Here is a 22,148-nt window from a genome sequence, read left to right as displayed (position 1 = left end):
ATAAGAACAGCAAAAGTTGGCTACCAAGAAATATGCCCTACAGAACTGCAAAATGCAATGTTTTTAAGAAGATCCAACACACAAAAAATATAAGAGCAAGGGGTAAACACAGCAATCAGAAAGAAGACAAAAAAAGTAGACTGCATTCTTTTTAGTAATATATTTAGGAAGATGATCATTTAAATCAGCTCATTAGTAAAAAATGAAGTAAAACATTCAAAACATATTAACACATGTCAAATAAAGATAAAATTTGGTTGCTCCAATTTTTTCTGTATATTCTTCTAGGTAGTCTACACTAAGGAATAAAATAACTCCAAAGTCATGTCTTAGCAAATGGGTAAAAAGGATTTGCAAAAGGTTTTTATCTAAGTATCACTAATTTTTACAACCACAAATTCTTAATATTGATGCTTAGCTTAATTCTTTTCCCAAAACATCTTAAGAGATCAAATTTGAAGTAAACAGTGATAACAAACCCACTAACAAATTAGCTTCAAATGCTCTCTTGTTATAGTCAGCACATTCAAAGCCTATTTTCCTGGAAAAGTTTCAAGCTTTTACTGGATACTTTCCAAGCAGCTCTGTGTTGCAGTAATCTACCACTTTTACTCTTACAGACCCCTAAAGCTCACAGCCATTACCCAAACAACCTGAACCTCCTTTAACCTGAAGACATTTCTAATGTTAACAAACTAACATCTCAAAAAGATATTTTCTCTTTTATATTTATACTCATGCGTTCACTACCCATACCTGCAATACTGCTGGAACGGGACCTCAAAATATCTAAATCAGATAGCTTCATTGTTTGTTTGAAATGAGTTAGATGATGTGATTGATTGCTCAGAGTGAATCATTAGTAAGATAGCATACTGACAAAACAGACACCAAGACAAAGAGGAAACAAAGAAATAAAAATAGTGGCTCATAAGTACACAATATTGATGTCAACGGTTTGAACAACAGCAAAGGAAGTCCTTCAGCACACACAGTTATGAGTGTGCCTAGGATGATATGAATTTTTATCTAACACGCCTGTTCACACCCTTGATGTGATCTGCACTATTTATACTTCCTTTGTACTGGCATAGCATTACTAAAAAAAGTTTTTTTGATGTTAAGATACAACACAGCAAAACAGCTTACAAAGAGAGTCATGCAGTGGTTTCTCCAGTGAATGGTTCTCGAGCTATATGCATATATACCATATGACTGGTATATAAAGAGACAGTGATACTGACATAGGGTAGAACAAACTACTACCCCTACTCTTTTACAGAATCGCAGAACATTTCAAGGAAGAGTGATCATTCCGAAAATTATTACAGTGACCAGAGTAAAAGGAACTGTCCTGGTGGGAGTGTGCTATAGACCACCAAGATGAAGAGGCGAATTAAATAGTCTGTAAACAGCTGGCAGAACTCTCTGATCGCAGGTACTTCTTCTCACAGAGGATTTCAACTTACAAGATGTCTGCTGGAAATACAACACAATAGACAGGAAACAATCCACAAAGTTCCTGGACTGTGTGGAAGATAACTTCCCAACACAGTGGATGAGTGAGACAACAAGGGCTGGCACCACACTGGACCTGCTGTTTGCGAACAGAGAAGGATTACTGGCAGATGTGGCGGTCAAAGGCCGTCTTGGTCACAATAAGAGCCAGTAGTAGGATCCAGAGAAATACAGACCTGTCAATCTGACCTCACTGCCAAGGAAGGTTATGGAACATATCACCTTGAGTTCCATAATGGCCATACAGGACAACCAGGGAATGAGGCACAGCCAGCATGGGTTTGTAGATCCTGCTTGACCAACCTGATCTCCTGCAACAAGGTAACCCACTTAGTGGATGAGGGAAATGCTGTGGATGTTGTCTACACAGACATAATAAAGCTTTTGACACCATTTCCCACAGCATTCCCTTGCAGAAACTGGCTTCCCATGGTATGTATGAGTGCACTGTTTGCCAGATAAAAACTGATTGGGTGGCTGGGCCCAGAGGGTAGTAGTGAACAGTTATATCAGCTGGCAGCCAGTCACTAGTGGGTGTTCCCCAGGGCTCAATACTGGGGGCAGGGGGCAGTCCTGCTTAACAACTTTACTGATGATCTGGATGAGAGGACCGAGTGGCACCCTCAGTAAATTTGCAGATGACACCAAGTTGTGCAGGAGCGTACGAAGGCTCTGCAGAGGGTTCTTCACTGCATCAATGGGCCAAGGCCAATTGTATGAGGTTCAATAAGGTCAAGTGCCAAGTCCTTGGGTCACAACAAACCCAGGGACCGCTACAGGCTAGGGGAAGAGTGGCTCAAAAGCTCCCTAGTGGAAAAAAGACCTGGGGGTGCTGGTTGACACCCAACTGAACATGAACCAGCAGTCTGCCCAGGTGGCCAAGAAAGCCAAGGGCATCCTGGCTTGTATCAGCAATTGCGTGGCCAGCAGGACCAGAGGAAGGGATTGCCCCACTGTACTTGGCACTGTTGAGGCTGCATCTTGAGCACTGTATCCAGTTCTGGGTCCCTCACTTCAAAAAGGACATTGAGGTACTGGAGTATGTCCAGTGAAGGGAAACAGAGCTCGTGAAGGGTCTGGAGGAAAAGTCTTATGAGGAGTAGCTGAGGGAGCTGGAGTCGTGCATCCTGGAGAAAAGGAGGCTCAGGAGACCTTATCGCTCTCTACAACAGCCTGAGAGAAGGTTGTAGTGCAGTGCGGGGCGGTCTCTTCTCCCAGGCAACTAGCTTTTGGATGAGAGGAAATGGTTTCAAGCTGTACCAAGGGAAGCTTAGACTGGATATTAAGAAAAATCTTTGCACTGAAAGGGTGGTCAGCCATTGGAACAGGTTGCCAAGGGAGATGGTGGAATCACCATAACTGGAAGTGCTCAGAAAAACTTCCGGATGTGGCACTTGAGGACATGGTTTAGTGGTGACCACAGTGGTGCTGGTTTAATGGTTCGACTCCATGATCTTAGAGGTCTTTTCCAACCTAAAGAATTCTGTGATTCTATGAAAGGTGTTCTAAATGCTAAATTCTAATTGGAAATTTAGAATTGGAAATTCTAAATGATCAGATGCAGCTGATCTACTAAAATACTCAAACACTTCTGTTCACTAAGGGGAATGAATGCACAGGTTAGACAAAAATACAGGAGAAAAAAAGAAGAATGAAAAACAATGAAAAAGGAGAGAGAATAAGAAGGAGACTAATAATAATAAAAGTAATTTTATTTTTTACAAGAATCAAATGTTAGGCTTCTTTTTCTCTTCGAATCAGTAATTTCTGTCTTTGAGGATGCTGATTTCACAGGAAGAAAGCAAGCTCTACTGAGAAAACTATGGGGAGAAGGAAAAAATCAATAGCTGTCATTAATCAGAAGAGGAACATTTAGAACTCCTACATAAGTAACAAAGAAACCATCAGAATCATATCTCTACAAATTGCTGCAAAGATCTTTTAAGTGAATGAGGAACAAAAAATCATCTCCCAAATCATATTGTGGAATGAAAGGCAATATATGGAGAGCACATTTCCGTTCTGTCAGGATACATGTTTCACCATTTGTCCTCACTTTCACTCCCACGACTATTTTTCACTCAGTGAAACAGCACAGATAGAGGACAAAAAATTAATAAAACCTACTAGGAAATAAAAGATTCTTGGTAAAAAAAGGACAGAATCTTAATAAAGGAAAAACCTAGTCCCCTGCAAAAGGCCAAGTGCACCTTCCCATAGAATACTGGACTTCAGTAGTTTCTTCTGATTGCAGGACTTCATCTCAATTTCACAGTAATGGTGGAGGGAGGAAGAATTAAGCTCTTCAGAATGATTTTCTATTATCAATTAATAAAGGGCAGAAGTTCCTGCATAAATCATGCCACTTAAAACTCTCTTCTTCCTTCTCTCCCATCAATTCCTAGCCAAGGAAAATCCACATCTCCTGGCAGAGAGGGTAGAAAGCACAAATGCAAGTAAGCTCAAGGTCTTACCATAAGGAGGGCCAGTGGTGTGAAATGTGCCTCGACATACCAAACCTTCACTTCAAAACCTTTTCACAAAGACTAGTGTAAAGAATAACAATGACAACAAACGGGTGTTTTCTGCTACAGACAAACAGATGGCAAAAATCATCTCTGACTAAGGTGCACACTGGTTCAAGTGCCTTATTTACAAAGTGCTCCACTCATGTCCTACCCACAGATATTGGGAAGAGATTTTTTTCTCCTCTGGACTCAGTAGAAAAACAGCATCTCTACTGTGACCTTGTGAACCTTGTTCCTTTTCTTTAGAACCAGAAAATGAGAGCAATGCCAATGCTTTTTCTAGTGGCCTTCCAAATAATCTTCTAGGGTCATCATATTTAAAAGTTTCTGAAACTCTGGGCTGAAAAGTGAAAAAAGTATCACCTGCGATGTATCACGAATCAAAACAATAAAAGCTAGAAGAAAAGTTAAGCAATGCTACCGATCATAGAGAGATCCAAGTGGCTATATCTATGAGCAATTCTAACAATCTCCAATAAGCCACAGTAAGAGACAGATTCCAGGCAAATCTTCAAACTAGGCTCGAAAACCATTCCATAGATTCTATAGATCCCTCTCCTGAAACACTTTGGCACCATATTAAAAACAGCATCCAGCAGTCCTCTGAAGAATTCCTAGGGTTCTCCTTCAAGAAGAACAAGGACTGGTTTGATGAAAACAATCAAGAGATCCAGGACTTGTTGAGGAAGAAGAGAACCACCCACCAAGCACACCTTGCACTGCCATCCTGCCATGCAAGAAAAACAGCCTTTTGTCTTGCATGCAGCAAGCTCCAACAGAAACTCCGTGACATCCAGAACAAGCGGTGGATTGATCTAGCTGAAAAAACTCAATTATGCGCAGATACGGGTGATCACAAAGGATTCTATGAGGCCCTGAAAACAGCATACAGGCCTACATACTAGGTCCAAAGCCCTCTACTCAGCATTGATGGGCAAACGCTTCTCTCACAGATAAAACCTCCATTCTGAATCGATGGTCTGAACACTTTCAGACTCTTTTCAGTACCAACCGTGTAGTCCAAGACTCAGCAATTCAGTCCATCACGCAACAACCGGTAAAGTATGAATTGGATATTGCCCCCACTTTGGGAGAAGTGGAAGTCTGGAAACATGGGGGCCAAGCACTCCATGCTAAATTTCATGAATTTGTGGTGCACTGTTGGGAACTAGGCGAACTACCATCAGACCTTCATGATGCAGTCATCATCACCCTATATAAGAAGAAAGGTACTAAATCAGGCTGTTCAAATTACTGTGCTATTACTCTGCTCTCCACTGCTGGCAAAATCCTGGCAAGAATACTTTTAAACAGATTAATACTTGCTATAGCAGAAGGAATTCTACCTGAAAGCCAATGTGGTTTCAGAGCTAACAGGAGTACCACAGACATGGTATTTGTTCTCAGACAACTGCAAGAGAAGTGTAGGAAACAGAACAAAGGTCTCTATGTAACCTTTGTTGACCTCACCAAGGCTTTTGATACTGTGAGCAGAAAAGGTCTCTGGCAGATTTTGGAATGTTTAGGTTGTCCCCCCAAGTTCCTCAAAATGATCATCTCACTTCATGAGGATCAGCACGGCCAAGTCAAATATGGCAATGCACTTTCTGAGCCCTTTCTAATAACCAATGGTGTGAAACAAGGCTGCATTCTCGCACCAACTCTATTCACACTCTTTTTCAGCATGATGCTCCAAAGGGCCACAGCAGACCTCGATGATCAGGACGGTATCTACATTCGATATCGTACTGATGGAAGCCTATTCAATCTAAGGTGACTGAAGGCCCACTCTAAGACCTTAAACCACCTTGTCCGGGAGCTGCTTTATGCTGATGACGCCGCCCTTGTTGCCCACACAGAAGCAGCTCTGCAGCGTTTAACATCCTGCTTTGCAGATGCTGCTGAGCTCTTTGGGCTGGAAGTCAGCTTAAAGAAGACAGAAGTTCTCTATCAACCCGCACCTCAGGAAGTTTTCCTTCATCCCCATATCACCATTGGCCAATCAGAGCTTAAATCAGTCCAGCAGATTAATTACCTCCATAGCCTCATCTCCTCGGATGGTAAGATTGATGGAGAGATAGAAAACAGGTTAGCAAAGGCATATAGTGTTTTGGAAAGCTTCATAAAAGAGTTTGGTAAAATAAACACTTGAAGAAAAGTACAAAGATCAGTGTTTACAGAGCCATCGTGCTGTCTACTCTCTTATATGGATCTGAATCATGGGTCATTTACCGCCACCACCTGCGACTCCTAGAACGCTTCCATCAGCGCTGTCTCTGTACAATCCTAAACATTCACTGGTCAGATTATGTGACCAATACATCTGTTCTAGAACAAGCAGCAGTCACAAGTATTGAGGCCGTGTCGCTGAGAACACAGCTGCATTGGGCAGGACATGTCTCCAGGATGAAGGACCACCGCCTCCCTAAGATCCTGCTTTATGGTGAACTTGCCACCGCAAGAGAGGAGCCGCAAGAGAGGAGCCCCGAAGAGAAGATACAAGAACTCCCTGAAACAACATCTCAGCCTTGGCCATATTGATCAACATCACTGGTCTACTCTGGCTCCAGTTGGGAGGTCTGGAGACACACCATCTATAACGCTGCTGATGCTTTTGAGAAAGCACGTAGGATCACTCTTGAGGAGAAAAGACAACGCAGAAAGAATCGTGTCTTGCAGAATATACCACCTAAGGAGTCTTTCTGCTGAGCCTTTTGCAACTTGACGTGCCTATCTTGTATTGGCCTTTTAAGCCACCAGCGTGCTTGTAACAAGAGTGGGTAGAGCCCTCCCCAAATCTTCATTCGCGAAGCCTAGCCATGATGATAATGTGGCAACTATAATTTACTTCAAAGCTTCCTCACAAGGTATAGTTTTAGAGCCATGTAGTATCAGCGAAAAAGAGATGCATGTTACGCATCTCACACGTCCATTTCTCTAATGCATCTTACAAAGTCAATCCTTACCAGTCAAATTTCTACATAGCAATTACTGAGAAGTACAAGCTCCATAACTCTAAGTGCTAACACTATGTTTCATTATACGTACAATACACAAATATAGATTGTGTTGGATTTCAGCAAGTTGTCTTTGCTTAGGATAAGAACCTGGGTTGCATGGATTGATCCATTCTTTCCAACCCATTCTGTGTCTTTAAAAACTGCCATTTCTGGTGCAGCTCTGGTCCTGTGCAGAGCACTGTAATGCCTGCTCTTCTCGGAGGTGAGCAGCCTCTTCCCACAGGTGTTAGAACATGTGGATATTATTATTTCTCTCCAAGCAATTTAATTGAGAGGTGTAGTGTTCTGCCTCTTTAATGTAGTGTCTGTTAGTCAAGTAACTGAAACTTGCAGTTTCCCATTTACAGTGGTTTTGATAAAGGAAGGATCAAATCACCTGGATTTAAGTCGCAGCTCTAAGACTGTGGAAGGACCACTTTTTCTTTTTGCTTCAGACTCTTTCGAAGGTGCAACAGGGAAAGCACTACTCCCTTGTTCCAGAAACATTACTGGATTAAGTTCATCAGTGTTTGTGACGCATTCATATACTAAGAAAGTGTCTGTGAGAAGTTCACCAAACGATAAGCAAGGAATGGTCTCGCTAATGAAAATCAAACATTCTGAAATATCAGACAACTTAAAATATTTAAGATCTCCCAAACTCCTTTTTTATGGATGAACTTAACATGTGGAAACACTTAGACAGTATTTTAGTGTCCATCCCAGTTAAGCACTAAAGCCCTTGTTTTGTCCTGTTATTAGACTGAAGATACAAGAACTACCCACATACCTGAAGAAATGCAAACACTTAACTGATCCACTGTAGAGAGTCCTGGTCCACATTCATAGCTGTAGGCAGCAGCCTACCAAGTGGGGTTGGGAAAAAGTCTAGATGGCAAACATACAACCTTGTTAAGGGGTGATATCAGAACTCTTGTGTAATGAAACCAGGACACAGTAACAACTGCCTTTAGGCTATACTGTACAGTAAGGGTACCCATTTAAATGGACGGTATCTCCACTTAGTACATAAACCTTGCTGATTTTGCAATGAAACACGTCTGCAAAACCCCTGTCTTCACAACACTTTAAAATCAAACAGACACACTTCTTTTTTTCCAAAGCACTGGTATAAGGCCATCACTGAAGGTAATATATGGCATATAAAAGACCAATATGGAGCACAGTACATCTGTATTTGGTTGGCAACACCTTCCATATATGGGAGTACAGACCACATCAGCAACAGTGTTTTCTCCTTTCTACTGTATGTGAAGTAAAAGCATACAAAAATAAGTCATAAATAAAATACTGCATATGTTCATGCTGTAGAACATCACAAAAATTCTCCATGGGACTCCTCATATCTGCACTGATTAATCCTAATGAAAAAATAAAAGATATAGTGGTCACATAGCTTTGGTACCAGGGTTTGCAAAACCTTGACAAACATGGAAGCAAAAGCCAGCTCTCCTGCCTGATCAGATACAGTGTGTGAGCTGCAACACTCATGTCATATGCACGTACTTAAGCATAAGGAGCGAGGCCTCTGGCACCAGCATATTGGCAGTTAGATGTTAGTAAGTGGTCAGCACTTCACACTGTAATGTTACTGACTGCTCATATAGTGATAGATAATATAAATTCAGTAGCTACCATAGCTACTGAAGGTAGGCGAAAAAGCAAAAAAACAGAGGCAGCCCATTCTACAAGTAGCAACAGTATTTAAAATCCATCCTCAGAATGTTTTTTCAGTAAATACAGTACCTCAAAATTATTTACATTCTAATTAATTCCCTTGGAAATCTCTAAAAAATTCCTGTGCCTCATTTCAGCTTCTTTAAATCAAGATAATGCTGCATATGGGAGAGATTTATTTAAATTAGGCCTCACCTTCAAGGCTCTCTCTGAAGCCGGCACATCGGAATAAGACAACAAATCCCTCCAAAACAGCTCTTTACAGCCAAAAAACAGGGTGTCTTTAACTTAGCCAGACTTCAGGTGAATAACTCAAAACCAAAAATGCTCATCCAAAAGGCACCTACAGTTCCTTCTACAATTCAATATCAGGCACTAGGCAGTATCAAAAAAATTGCAGAACCACATCACCACACACCCTCAATATACAATCAGCAAACAAGTAATTAAATGGGGAGCAACGAATTTCAGCATTTTGCTAGGGTACACAAATAAACACAACTCAAAGCACATACCTATTAAGTCAACCTCTTCTGCCACCTTCCCACTGTAACAACCTGTGTACAACGTACAGCAGGTCACCAACTTGTTCTACAGATTTAAGCTTCAACCACTGCTTAACACACCTTTAAACAAGCAATACAGAAGGGCTGAAGAGACTGTTGACCCCACGCTTGTTTTACTGCACTTCCCCACCCTCCCTGCCACTATTGTTCCTGAATGCACACACTGGGCAGGAATGACTTTTCCATACAAACTGCCTGCATCAGTTCAAACAGAAAACCCTCAATCTTCCTCACAGCACAAGCACACACATAATCCAGAAACAATCTACCCTCTCTGTGAGGAGCAGGAGATGCCTCTGCACATTAAGCACCAATGCAAAGAAGAAGCGCCTCAGCATCTGGCATCTGGAACTCCGGACAACTGGCTCCACAGCAATGATGGCTGGCACTGATGCCAAATTTTCATTTCAAGTTGTGTGCACTGCACTGCTTTCAAAGCTTTCTGTGCTTGCTATGCAATACTGCTATATAGCTGTAAAATGACCACTCACTTGAAAACAACCAAACAACCAAAAATTACAAACCTTTTGAGATGGGTCAAAAAAGCACCTTGGCCTCAAATATAGGATAGAAATTGTGACAAGCAGTGTATTCAAGAAGGAACATTATAGCTTGGTAATTATATAAGACAAGACAGAAGGAGTCCCTTCTTCCAGTAACTGACATTTGCTATTTTTTTCTAAAGAAAAGTGGCATAATAAAACAAAATGTTTAAAAATTAAACCAAACCCATCCTTTTTTTCTTCAGATGTATAGAATGGTAAAGAAAAAAAATTATTTCAATCATTTCCTTAGTAATACAAGTAATGTTTAAATAGATTTAATAGTGCTGCTCCAAACCAATGAATTATGAGTTTAAAACCTATTAAAATGTAATGTTTTTTTCCTGAGCTGAGGAGAGAGAGATTTAAATTCACTGAATTTTAATATTTCAGCTTGAACTGCAGGAGGTAGAGAAAGTCCAAATGAACTATTCCATCAGCACCATTCAAGCATGAACATTTTAATCAGTTTTACTTCCTTGGAGTTCTCCAACACAGTTTACGCTGTCATTCTGAAAGCACTTAACACAGAGGGTGTGAAAAACCACCAAGGCTTGTTATTGCCTTCACAATTGATGGCAAATAATTTTGCAGACTTCCTATCATTAAAATGTCACTGCTAAAAATTGAGGTTCAGCATTTCTTGTGCTAAACTGCATTTTCTTTCAACACCATCACATATCTGTTCTTCAGTTTTTGGTGTATTTATCTTTCTCCAAGTGATAAACAGGCATACAAGCTGTAGCCTTTATTTCTCCCTTACTACCCAACTGCAGCTGAAAAATTACTACTTTAGACAGCAGGAAAAAAACAATACTCTGATAAAATTCTTAAAAAGTTACAAGTTAATTCCCTGGTTCCCTTATTAAAATGTAACCACACTCACACAGTGTGTTCCAATTGTATTGTATAATGGATTAAAAAAAAACAAACCCCAACATTTTAAGAAAGTTAGACAACTCAATTTATTAATTGAGGAAATGAAAAAATCATTCCTAATTAGATTATACTGCTGACTTAAGGCTATGATTCATGTGTTGTTCCAACAGTGCAATCTTGCAGATTCTAATGTAAAAACACGGCAGTTCTGACACATGACAAGATCAACTGGATACATCACATGGCTCATCCTGGCACACCCAGCCTGGGAAGCAGCTCTGGATGTGCACTTCCAACGGCCCCAAGCAAGAACGCTACACCACACCATCCCTGGCAAACACCAGATGCAGAGTCTGTATGCCTGCAGATTTACAGTCCTCCTGCAGCATGCTTATGATATACAGTTTTGATTTAGTTTTTCTCACTGCATCTCTCCAGGAGATGATAGATGATATCTAACTTGTTTGAGCCCGTCAACAATTTTCAACTGAACATGACCTGTGAAAGAAGTCATTATAACTCTGTTTCATTCCATTAAACATAACTAGTTTATTGTCAGGAGAACAAGCAGCCTCTCCAGATTCCGGGTTCACTTCAGTATTTTGCATTTAAACTGCATGGATCAGTGATTTGGTTCATTTACCAATGAAGATAGAATAATACTGCAAAGTTAAAAGGTGCTTCATCAGATTCCATTAAATTAGAGCACATTCATACAAAAATATATGTGTGTGTAAAACATAAAGAGAGACGTGATCCGTGCACGTTTGATTCTCTTCTTGTGGCATATTCCATTCTGGTAGAATCCATTTTAAACTGACACCCAGGGTTGCTCTGTGCGAATTGAAGAGGTTTAGCACGAGTGAGGTGAACTGAACAGGACTCACTCAAAGCACAGAGAAACTTAAGCTACAGTTGTATTTCAAAAACTCAAATACTGCTTCCGTCTTTGTCTGATACACAGTTCAATGGGTTAAACATACTTTGGAAGTTTTTCTAATACCACAGCGTTAAAAGAACACAAACACTGTCAGACCTACCAAACAGCAAAATTATTTAAGACAATCTAATCAGATATATATAAAAGGTATAATTTCTAATTACATTCTTTGTTTTATTTTTATGGGTATTCACAAAGTATGACAAGCCTTTTTAGTCCCATGTTACATTTTCAGACTTTAAATCTCTCTAATCTCTCTTATTGTGGATATTCATCCAACACAAACTTGATAACTCTCTTTCCTATTTATTCCAGTTTTAAAAATGAATATTTCAAAGACTGCATGAGATTACTTCTCCTTAAATGTGATGAACACAAAAATTGGAGTCCATATTGCTCCTGTTTCTGTAAAACTGAAGAGAGGGACACACAGCATTTGGTAAGTCAACATAAAACTTAGGAGTGAAAAAAGGCAGTAGAGTACGGTAAAAATCAGTCCTGTGAGGACACGAGGGCTGTCTAATTTTAATGCACAAATCCAAAATTCTGATAGTTTAAAAAACTTTGAAGCAACAGAATTTTAGTTGACATGAAGAGATAAATTCAGACAGCAGGAAACAAGAGAAAATTTACTTCTGTCTGGTGGAGGGAAGACCAACAGAAGCTATTGCCAGGCTCCCAGACAAGTGTCTAGTCTGTTTATATTTATTCTGCATGGTTTAGCGGTTCATGAAAGCAGGATAAACTTAAATAAGGAGTGCAATAGCCAGTATCTATAACATCACACATTTTACACGGACGTATACACACATGCTATATATGCACATGCAGCACACACATATAAAAGCTTCTTTAACTAAGAAGCCAACCTTCAGCTACTTACTTTATGCAAAGAATGTTAATAGAAGGCAATATTTCTGGTTAGGTAATGAAAACTAATTGGGAAATTATTCACTTCCCACTCTTCCCACTGGAGTGTAAAAGACATACAACAAATGTTATTCATGATTCTACACGACGTGCTCTGATTCACCCCCTTCTTTCTAACGGGCACTTCAGAGGAAATAAAGGTTACTTTTTTCCATTTATAATTTCTAATTGACTACCAATGTTTTCTTGTGGTCAGAGATACAAAATAGAGTTAGAAATAGCCTAGTAAAAACAAGCTACAGTCAGATCCTTGGTCTATACTACTGTCACCAATGATGAGAAAGGCCCAATTTCCTTGTTAAAAGATGGAGGTGTAATTGAAGCAATATCTTCACTTCAGATTGATTATTCTGCGACCCTTATGCACATCTTCACTGAGCAATTTGAATTTTAATGAAAGTAAATGGAATAATTAGAATTTCAAAGTGTGTTTGATACACTGAATAAAAAAAAAGGAAAATACTTTTCTGGATAATCTGTACAAAAAAGAAAAAGCATTTGGGCGGGTGCAGAAGAAAGGAAGTACAGTTGTATCTTCACTAGAATAACTTAAACAACTGCTTGCTCCAGCTGCATAATTATACATGAGAATAATGTGCTATGAGAAGCTATGACTTCTCAACTTTATTTTATGTAGTGTGAACAGCCATGGCTTTTGTTGTTATGTCTGTCCTCTCCAGCTGTAAAATATAAACACTGTGGCTGCCCGCACCCATAAAATCTCTATACTGGGCTAATACCACTGGCAGTAAAGCTTTTACAAGAGAGGCTCCACACACCCATACTTTTACATGACTGTAGGGCACCTATAAGCACACTGTTGATGAGTTGTTCTGCTATGGATTTTGGTTATTTCTTTGGGTGTTTTGGTTTTGGTATTTTGGGTTTTTTTCCACTTGGTTGATTGTTCTATTTGTTTTTTAAAGTAACAGCTATTTTTTAATTTAAAAATGAAAAGTGTGATGAATATTCAGAGTCTTGAGCCAACACCCAGAAAAGAATGTGGGCAGGAGGGATGGGAAAAACAGTATGTCACATGAAGTCCTTCTGTTACTGTGGCTGCAGAAGCAGACCGGCAGGTGGTATGCAAAGGAAGCAATGTTACTTAAAAAGGACAAAACCAAACAAAAACTCAAAAAAATTAGATACAATAATAGATACAATACAGACATCAATTAGCCCATTAGTCCTTTTGGCACAGTGCAAGGCAAAGTCTTCAGATAGTAACTAGATTTTATGAAGATTAGGCTACTGAACTTCACCACTGCTCACACTTTTTGCCCATCTGATGGAAATGAGTTCATGAAAGGGAAAAAAAAAAGAAAAGCTATTTACAAATACTATCAGAGCTAAAACAAAAAGACCACGTACCCCAATGATTGCGTTCAGTTCTGCCATGGTCACTTGTTTGGCACGCTCCACAGCCTGCACCACTTGTTGCTGGTGCTATAAATGAAGATCAGAAACAGAATAAAATTATTTGTTTTCTAAATTACTAAGCACAGATTCTTCCTTTTATTGTTTTTATTTGCTTTTCCAACACATGCAGGTCTGACATAACTGTTCTCTAACAGACAGTCAAATTGTGTGTTGATCGGCAAAAATGTACAGGTAAGGGGAGGATGTTTATTTTTATGCCATTACATGCTAGGAATTACACCTTCGCTTCTCAAAAAGCTATTTTACAACCTAGCTAATGGAAAACTGTCTTCTTTTTTGCTCTTCAGCACAATGTGCTCTTGAATTTATATGCCAACTTCAAATGCAAGCCAGTTTCCTTACAGCCACAGAAACTTTCTGAATTTTTTAAAAAAGTATTCTGAAAAAGAAAGGTATATATTTTCAACAAGCATATGGCACTCACACTACTGAAAAATGTGCAGATTCTCCTCCTAGGTACATTTCAAACCATTTCAACCATAGGAAAGAAATTTAAAATGCCATTCACAAATCTGTCAAACACGTGAAAGAAAACTAATTATTTCAATCTCTAACATGTAAATTTTAGTAACTTTAAAAAGCCCATCAAAAACACATGGTCTAATTAACAACATAGTTTACAAGCTTCAGTGGTTATATTATCTCAGTTTGAGCGATACTGTATCACTCAGTATGCTGTATGCTGATATTTACTTGAAGACAACTACTACAAATAAAATAAGGTCTTCGTTTTTGAAGCAGACCCATGCCTGTTCAGATCTCCACCAGTGGCAAATTAATCTTCACAGGCAGCCTCGCGGAATCAGGATGACGCGGAACAAACAGGTGCAAGGACAGGTCAGGGAGAACAGCAAGTAGATTGTGTGATCTGCACTGGGAGTGAGACGTCTTTGATTTATAGCCATAGGTTGAACACAAAAAGGAGGGAGATCTTGTCTATCTGGAGAGGTGCTAAAACCATAACAATGAATGCTCAGCTTTGTATCAAAATCAACATCTAGGTGTTTTTTATCACAAAGTTGAAGGAAAAGGTCTCTTTAAAGACTCAAGTCTGCCACCCCATGGCTGTGTATATGGGCAGAATGGACAAGGTAGAGACCATCCAACAACTTCTCCTGTGCATCCTTATCAGGAGCAAAAAGCTGCACAAAATAAGGTGTGGACCCAAATCCCCAAGACCACCTCCGAAACAAGAGTTAGGTGAAGAGCATCAGAAGCACTCCCCAGGGAGCACCCTAAGCCCCACTGGGAGAGGGCGCCATAAAGAAGGGCACTGCTACATCAGGGGCTTGGAGGACTCAGATTTCACAATTCTCAGTGCAACACACAAATGAAAATGGCATTTTCACTTATAAACTGTCTCCCATAAACGCCCTCAGGGCAAGGAAAACCAAACATATAAATCCACCCACCCATAACTGTCTTGGTTTGGGCCAGGACAGAGTTAATTTTTCACAGTAGCCATGAGGGGTGGAGCCTGGACCCATGTAGGCAGATCTCAGTTGTTATTCTGTACCATCTCATGTCCTCGATGGGGGTGGAAGTAAAGAACTGGCTTCTGGGACAAAGAGTAGGCGTGGCTCGTGGTCAGGAAAAAGTGGGGTGGCCAGATGGTCTGTCCACTATTGTTTTCATTATCCTGGGCTACGTGAGCATTTTTGCTTGTATATTACCCTCTCTTTGTACATTTTTGTTATTAGTATTGTTGCCGTTACTGATCGTTTTCTTATCTCATTGCTGTTTCCAGTAATTGTTCTTATTTCAACCCATGATCTCTGCCTTCTGTCTCCCACAGTGGAGCAGGGAGGGACAGGAGAGGGAAGAAGAGGGGAGCAGCTTATGGTTTTCTTTTTATTGGGAGTACTAAATTAGGGAGTAGCATTCCTAAACCATGACACTGTAAGAAATGCTGACCTCAACTATGAAAAGTGGAAAAATGCAAATAATGAAGGAGGCAATTTAGAAACACTCCTAGTAAGACTAAAATGGATTTAAGGTTTGTTTGTTTTTAAGCAAGGAAGAATTAAATGAAGGACAAACAAACAAACAAACAAAGGAAATAGAATCACAGCAGTTTCCTTTAGAGTTTTGTAAAACTACAGTGCCAATGTAAACCAAATTCGCCACTTATAAGAAGACAACATAAAGACTAAAAAGCAGGCTGAAAGTGAGCAAACACGTTCTTGGCATTCACGGGGGGGGGGGGGGGGGGGAATAATGCAGTGTATCAGTACCACAGATAACCAGAAAAAAAGAAAATCATGATACTCCAGCCTCGAGTTCCTGACATTGTAGTTTCATCTCCAGGTCATCACTTGTTAAGGACAGGTACAGCTTTCATTGATTATATAGCTGAAAGCCTGGTGACACATCTCTATACATGTCAATAGGGTAATCATAAAAATTATACCATCATTTTCTGGTGGAGATCATTCACGCCCAAAATGGGTCATGGAATTTTTCATCAAGTAATCAAAAAATGCAAAACAAAAAAGAGTTTTAAAAATATTTAGGGTTTTTTTTTAATAAAATCATTAACTGGGATGTTTGCAGTCATCTTCTCTTTCCTACCATTTCCTAGGCAATGATTTTTGCAGTGAGGTACAGAAAGCTCTAGTACATGAGTGTTCTCTTCCAACACCCATTTACTTAAATCCTGTTCCCAGGGCAACAGGCAGGGGAAAAAAACTTCCAAGAGACCTACAAAAAGCTGGCCTAAAATCACCAAAATTATTGCAGAAAGTACTCCAATTTTCATCCAGGATTTGGAAAATAAGTCAACTCCATAAGAGTTGGAATGTTTTCTGTTCCCTTATAGCAAACACAGAAAGAATGGCTCTCAGAAGAATTTGGAAAAAATATTATTTCATTCTTAGGTGAGAGGAAGAGAAGGTGAAGGTTTATACTACCATAATATCACTTTCAGATTTCTGCTGGAGCAGCCACAGAAGGCATCTTTCGTTGATTCTAATAGTTTGGGATCAAGCCTTCACAGACAGGAGAAAACCCAAGGGCCTAGTAACACTGAACCTAAATTAGGTAGAGAAAATTAAAACTCTTCTATTGCTACCTGCTTTAACATTGATTTAATCTTCAGTGGCGTTGTATGCAAAAGACTGGAAATAGATGGCCTGTAATTAGCCCCTCCATCACTTCCACCTCATTGCACCAACAAAGTAGACTCCTGATTAGCTCCCTAAAACCCCATGGGGGGCCCGCCCCAAGTGACCCTGGGGCTATTTTGAGTTACAAGCGCAAACCACTCATTCCAGTGGATAAAGGCACAGGGAAATCCATAAAGGTTGGAAGAGCTGCATCCTCTGCTCACAGCCTTTCTGAAACTGGGGCGGGGTGGTGGCTCTGCGTTACCAGCCATGGCTCCAGTAATGGGTGGGGATCTCTCCATGCAGAGAAGGAGCCCGACAGGGCTCCAGGGACCCACTGCAACCCAAAAAGAAGGTGAAGGGCAGAGAGCCCAGGGGCCAACTGAGCAGTGTGCCTGAACGCCTTCCCCGGCCAACAAGCAGCATTATGTTGAAACCAAGAGTATATATTAGCCTGCCCATCAAGCGATCATGTAGCTATTTACAGCCAAGTAAAAACAGCAACAACAAAAAAGGGTTACTTTTTTCCCAATCAAGTATAGACACAGGGTTGCAACTTTCACACGCATCTAATGCTAGCCTTCCTCCGTGCACACAAGCAAATGACAGACCTGGCTTTTTTCAGTTGCGAGAAAACAGTATTTTGCACTGCATTTAACAGGCCAGAGTGATGAGCTCAATATCCTGCCTCACGTGTCACCCAGACTAGTACTGTTTCTCCTTTCTAACTTCTCTTTTCTCTTCTCTCCTCTTTGCTTTCTGTAACGACTGATGTGTCTACACTTGCCTTGTGCTGGAAAACCACCTCCTTTCAGTCTCACAGTGGGTAGCAACAGCTACAGAGACCACAAGAAGGATGTAGGCTTTTTCACCATCACATTGTCTCACCACAGTCATCACCTAGCCCTGGCTCATGCACAGGCACTGCAGCATCGGGGAAAATATCCAAGCTTTTTATGCCATGTCAGAGCTTCCCCAACTCCCAATGATAGGTGAGCTGTGCTGGCAGCAACTGAGCACCAAAATCCCCCAAGTATGCACATACCAACACTGGTGTTAAGAACACCTAATTACAGCCTGTCCTCAGCACTGCTATCAACATCCAAAGCAAAACTTATTGAACAATACACTTTGAAGAATCAAACAGGCTTTGCTATGCTTTACTCAGATTATTTTGCTGTTCTGTTATCTCTTTAGAGGAAGTACAGGTCTTGCTTAAGAACTGCAGCACTACCCTTCTGAAAAGCCTGATGTAGAGACAGCATAATGGAAAAAGGCTGTGCCAAAAATGCTAGTGAGAATTGGGGAGCAAATACACATTTTCTGTGGAGTACAGCACACACTTTGAATTCTAAAAGGGACAAGCTGGGTCACTGCATGCAGGCACCATAACTCAGACAAGATATAATAACCACTTTACAAAAATGTAAGAACATTATTAGCAATATATGTCTAAATTGCTAATGAGATGCCTTCCATGGCAGGAGGATTACAAATCTCTGACAATTTCCTTGTACTTACTATCTAAACTCTAGTCTGGGGCAAGTTTAAGATGGAGGCAAATAATTTTGTCTTCTCAGCATCTCACATCTCAGAACAAAACCTACTTCTTTTTGAACAGCACATAAGAACTCCTGCTCTGCTTCTATATAATGGATCTCACACTCCTCATGCAAATTTACTGAACTTTAGAAGCACCTCTAGGGAAAGTATGTACAAAGAACAGCAAGCACATTATGAACCTCATCAATCTCATAAAAGGAAAATAATCAACTAATATTATGTTTGAAAGAAGACAACTGCATGCAGCATTTCCTTTTGATGTTTGTTTCCATGTATGCATGCCAGCGCTTGGCATTGTATTGTGCTGCTAAGTAGATTTGACCACCTTAATGTGCACAGGAAACTGAAGATCCCTGTTAAAAAATAACCCATCTAGCTTATTATTAGCTACTTCGCTGGCAGCTGAAAGGGAAAGTGCACCTTCCAAGAATAGTTTATTAGAGCCTTCTCCAGCCTACATAATTCTTACATTGTGGCAAGGAAGTTGACAGGGATCAATACTATGAACATTTATCTGGCTTCTTAAACAGCTTTTGCAGGTTATGCTGAGCTCCAAGTTGCCACAACTACAGTGCTAGCTGTACATCAGCCAGCTTGTGTGTGTCTCATGAATATAAACACAGGCAATACTTACTGAAAAGAAGATAACTGTGATATATGAGTATCTCCAGACACACTGAACAAATACCACTATCCAGCACACGAGGTCGTTCAGCACTTGACAGCTCACAATAATTGCCACAGGTTGCAAGCAGCCACACATAGCACCTTGAGCAGACAGGAACCAGTCCCACCTTGAAAGTCACAGGGTGAAGTGTCTCACTCTGCTGCAGCTGGTAAATTGAGTTGAGAAATGTAAATTAGCAGAGGCACTGTCTATGGCTTCAGACACAAAATTAATTGCATCTTACTGGCTAGATCATTCAATAATGTGAACCATTTATACCAGCTGCAGCAGATCAAAACTAAGTTAACTGAGTGACAACCTCCAAGTATTTACCTACATCCTTAAAGGCATCCTTTTCACCTCATGCAATAGGAACTATTTTGAGTACTCTGGTACCTCATAACATCACTACAGATGGAAAATTACTGTTGCAACACAGGAAGCCCAAAACCACAGCAGAAATCAAACACACATTGCCCCTGAGGTCCATCTCATCTCTCAACCACAAAGTCACTCTTTCCTATCAAAATGAGAAGCTTGTATTTCTTGGTGCTGTTTTTTACAGTCTGTCTAAGGTGGAGTCAATATAAAAACAAGGTACCACTTGACTGCATATTTAGGCAGGTTAGGAACTTTGTTTTCAATATATGCTTAGACGATTTACAGCACAGTAAAACTGACTGAAGCCTGAAGATTTTACTTTATACTTTACTGGATTTATCCCTGAAACAAAGCAGACAGTAGTACACAGTAGGGTGATGTATTATAATTGCATCCTATTCTCAAGATCTCTAGCGATTTTGCCCACAATTTCTTACTTTTAAGTGAGTTATCACAAGCCATTGATTCCTTAGAAAGTTAACAAGCAATAAGACAAGTTAACCTGGTGCGATTATGAGGCAAAAATGTTGCCATCAGTGCATGCAACCACTGTATTTTGTTCATTTTTCCCTCAGGCACAATACAAAGGAGCCTGATCACATTTTTCAGCCACTATTCCACAATTAGACTGTATGCAAAATGCATGAACAGCAAAAGCATGCTGCATTCAATCCTCAATTAATCTAGATGATGAAATAAAGAGAATTCCATTAAGACACTCACTTTCTAAAGACACAAATTAGTCAGAAACCAAGACTAACAGAATACTCAAATCTGAAGACCGGTTCTCTTTTGACACTCGGCATATGCCAATATAGACTGATTTAAATATGACCTACTAACATAGGTCAAACAACTACCAAGATTTTCCTAAGCCCAACATGAAAACTGTCACTATCAACTGCACTGTCAAGACACATGAAAAGTTTCTTTATGCTTCCCCTTTCAATCCCTCCCTACTATCTATATATGATGTGCTACCTCTGCATAGCAAATGAAACTGTGTAACTACATGAATAGAGATTTTGAAGCAGTAAAAGACCAAAACAGATACTTGTTTCAGATCCATACAGGACTTGAATTCTGGTCCCCCAGCAATATAGCTGGAACATTACCCATCATTTAATTTCCACAAATCCATCTTAATAAGCAGAGAGTACAGTGGCAGTCCTGAACACTGTCAGGTTCTACTTTTGATAGCATTATTCTCATTTGAAATACACACAGATACACACACGTGCACACGTGCAGCGCATTAGCTACACACAGCTTCGTTTGCAGCAGGTTGAGCAGCTCTCTTGAAAAGCAATGGCATTTTATGGAACAGCTGAAAAGGTAGCAGAAACAGTTGCATGGTATTCTCAGACGTGATGTTTTACAGATGTAATGCACAAAAATACGCCTTCCAGCTTTGTCTTCCCAGCTACAGATCGTACAATTGAAATGAAACCATGTGCTAGATAGATGTATGCCAACTTGCACCAGCAGACCCCAGTTTCCAGTTCCTTTCCTCCAGCAGGGTGGACAGGGGAAGCTATTATCCAACCAAAGTCTCCTTTAATGAGCCGTACCTTCCTTTTACTTCACACGTGCCAGTTGCTCTAAAGCTCCCTCACTAGCTCCCACCAACTCCCCCAAAGCCCAGTGCCCCTCAATATCTACAATGCACTCACAATAATACCAGTCAAATACCAATCCTAATTTGGGAAAAATTAGTGCTTAGAGAAATTAGCTCACAGCGAGTTTCAATCTTCTGTTTATATTCCCCAAATACACAAAAAAACATAAAAGTATTTAAGCTAGTAAGTAATCTGGGGGATGCAGAGAGAAAAAAGGCAGAAAAAAAGCTGCATTTCTATGCCTACTCTGTTGAACATCACTACTTGTACCAAAATAGAAGTTTCTGCCAAACTTTAATGCTCATTGCCAAGCATATAGCACAAATTATGTCTTTCTATCATTTTTGCAAGCTGTCCTCTGATTTCAGACCCATAAAATCATAATTGCAAGAAAAAATGTACTGTACATTAAAGAAAAATATTTAAACAACTAAAATTTTGCTTATCACACTACAACACATTCAATTTCATAAATATATTTAAATAACATTATAATAGGCTTTGAGAAGATAATGAAGTTACAGTGATAACAACACAGTGGAAAGTCATCTGCAAGTGCCAAGAGATTCATAAGGAAACCATGTCAATGCAAAGTTCCACTTTCGTAATAGATACGATGAGGCAATCGTTTACATCAGAAGTGGTACAAATGACTACCTACCTCTTGGGACAGGAAGGGAATGACTTGTGCACATATAGCATTCAGCCTCTTGACAATTTCTGCCTGCAAGTGACAAGAAAAAAGAGGTTCAATTATGTAAATTCTAAAATGCA

General features: G+C 40.0%; 1 protein-coding gene across 3 annotated transcripts in view; it reads right to left on the bottom strand.

Moving 5' to 3' along the window:
- LOC135407178 (transducin-like enhancer protein 4) overlaps positions 1 to 22,148 on the bottom strand; it is a 99,317-nt gene that overhangs the window by 47,745 nt on the left and 29,424 nt on the right. For 2 of the 3 annotated variants that reach the window (XM_064642010.1, XM_064642011.1), the window contains exons 5-6: positions 22,036 to 22,098; positions 13,972 to 14,046 (exon numbers count right to left, since the gene is read on the bottom strand). In XM_064642010.1, the coding sequence (XP_064498080.1) occupies positions 13,972 to 14,046; positions 22,036 to 22,098 (138 nt within the window). The remainder of the gene's footprint in view (positions 1 to 13,971; positions 14,047 to 22,035; positions 22,099 to 22,148) is intronic. The other variant, XM_064642012.1, reaches the window with a different exon arrangement.

The sequence above is a fragment of the Pseudopipra pipra genome, chromosome Z (genome assembly GCF_036250125.1).
Source record: "Pseudopipra pipra isolate bDixPip1 chromosome Z, bDixPip1.hap1, whole genome shotgun sequence".
In the NCBI taxonomy this organism is placed as follows: domain Eukaryota; kingdom Metazoa; phylum Chordata; class Aves; order Passeriformes; family Pipridae; genus Pseudopipra; species Pseudopipra pipra.
This window is presented reverse-complemented; position numbering and strand designations above follow the sequence as displayed.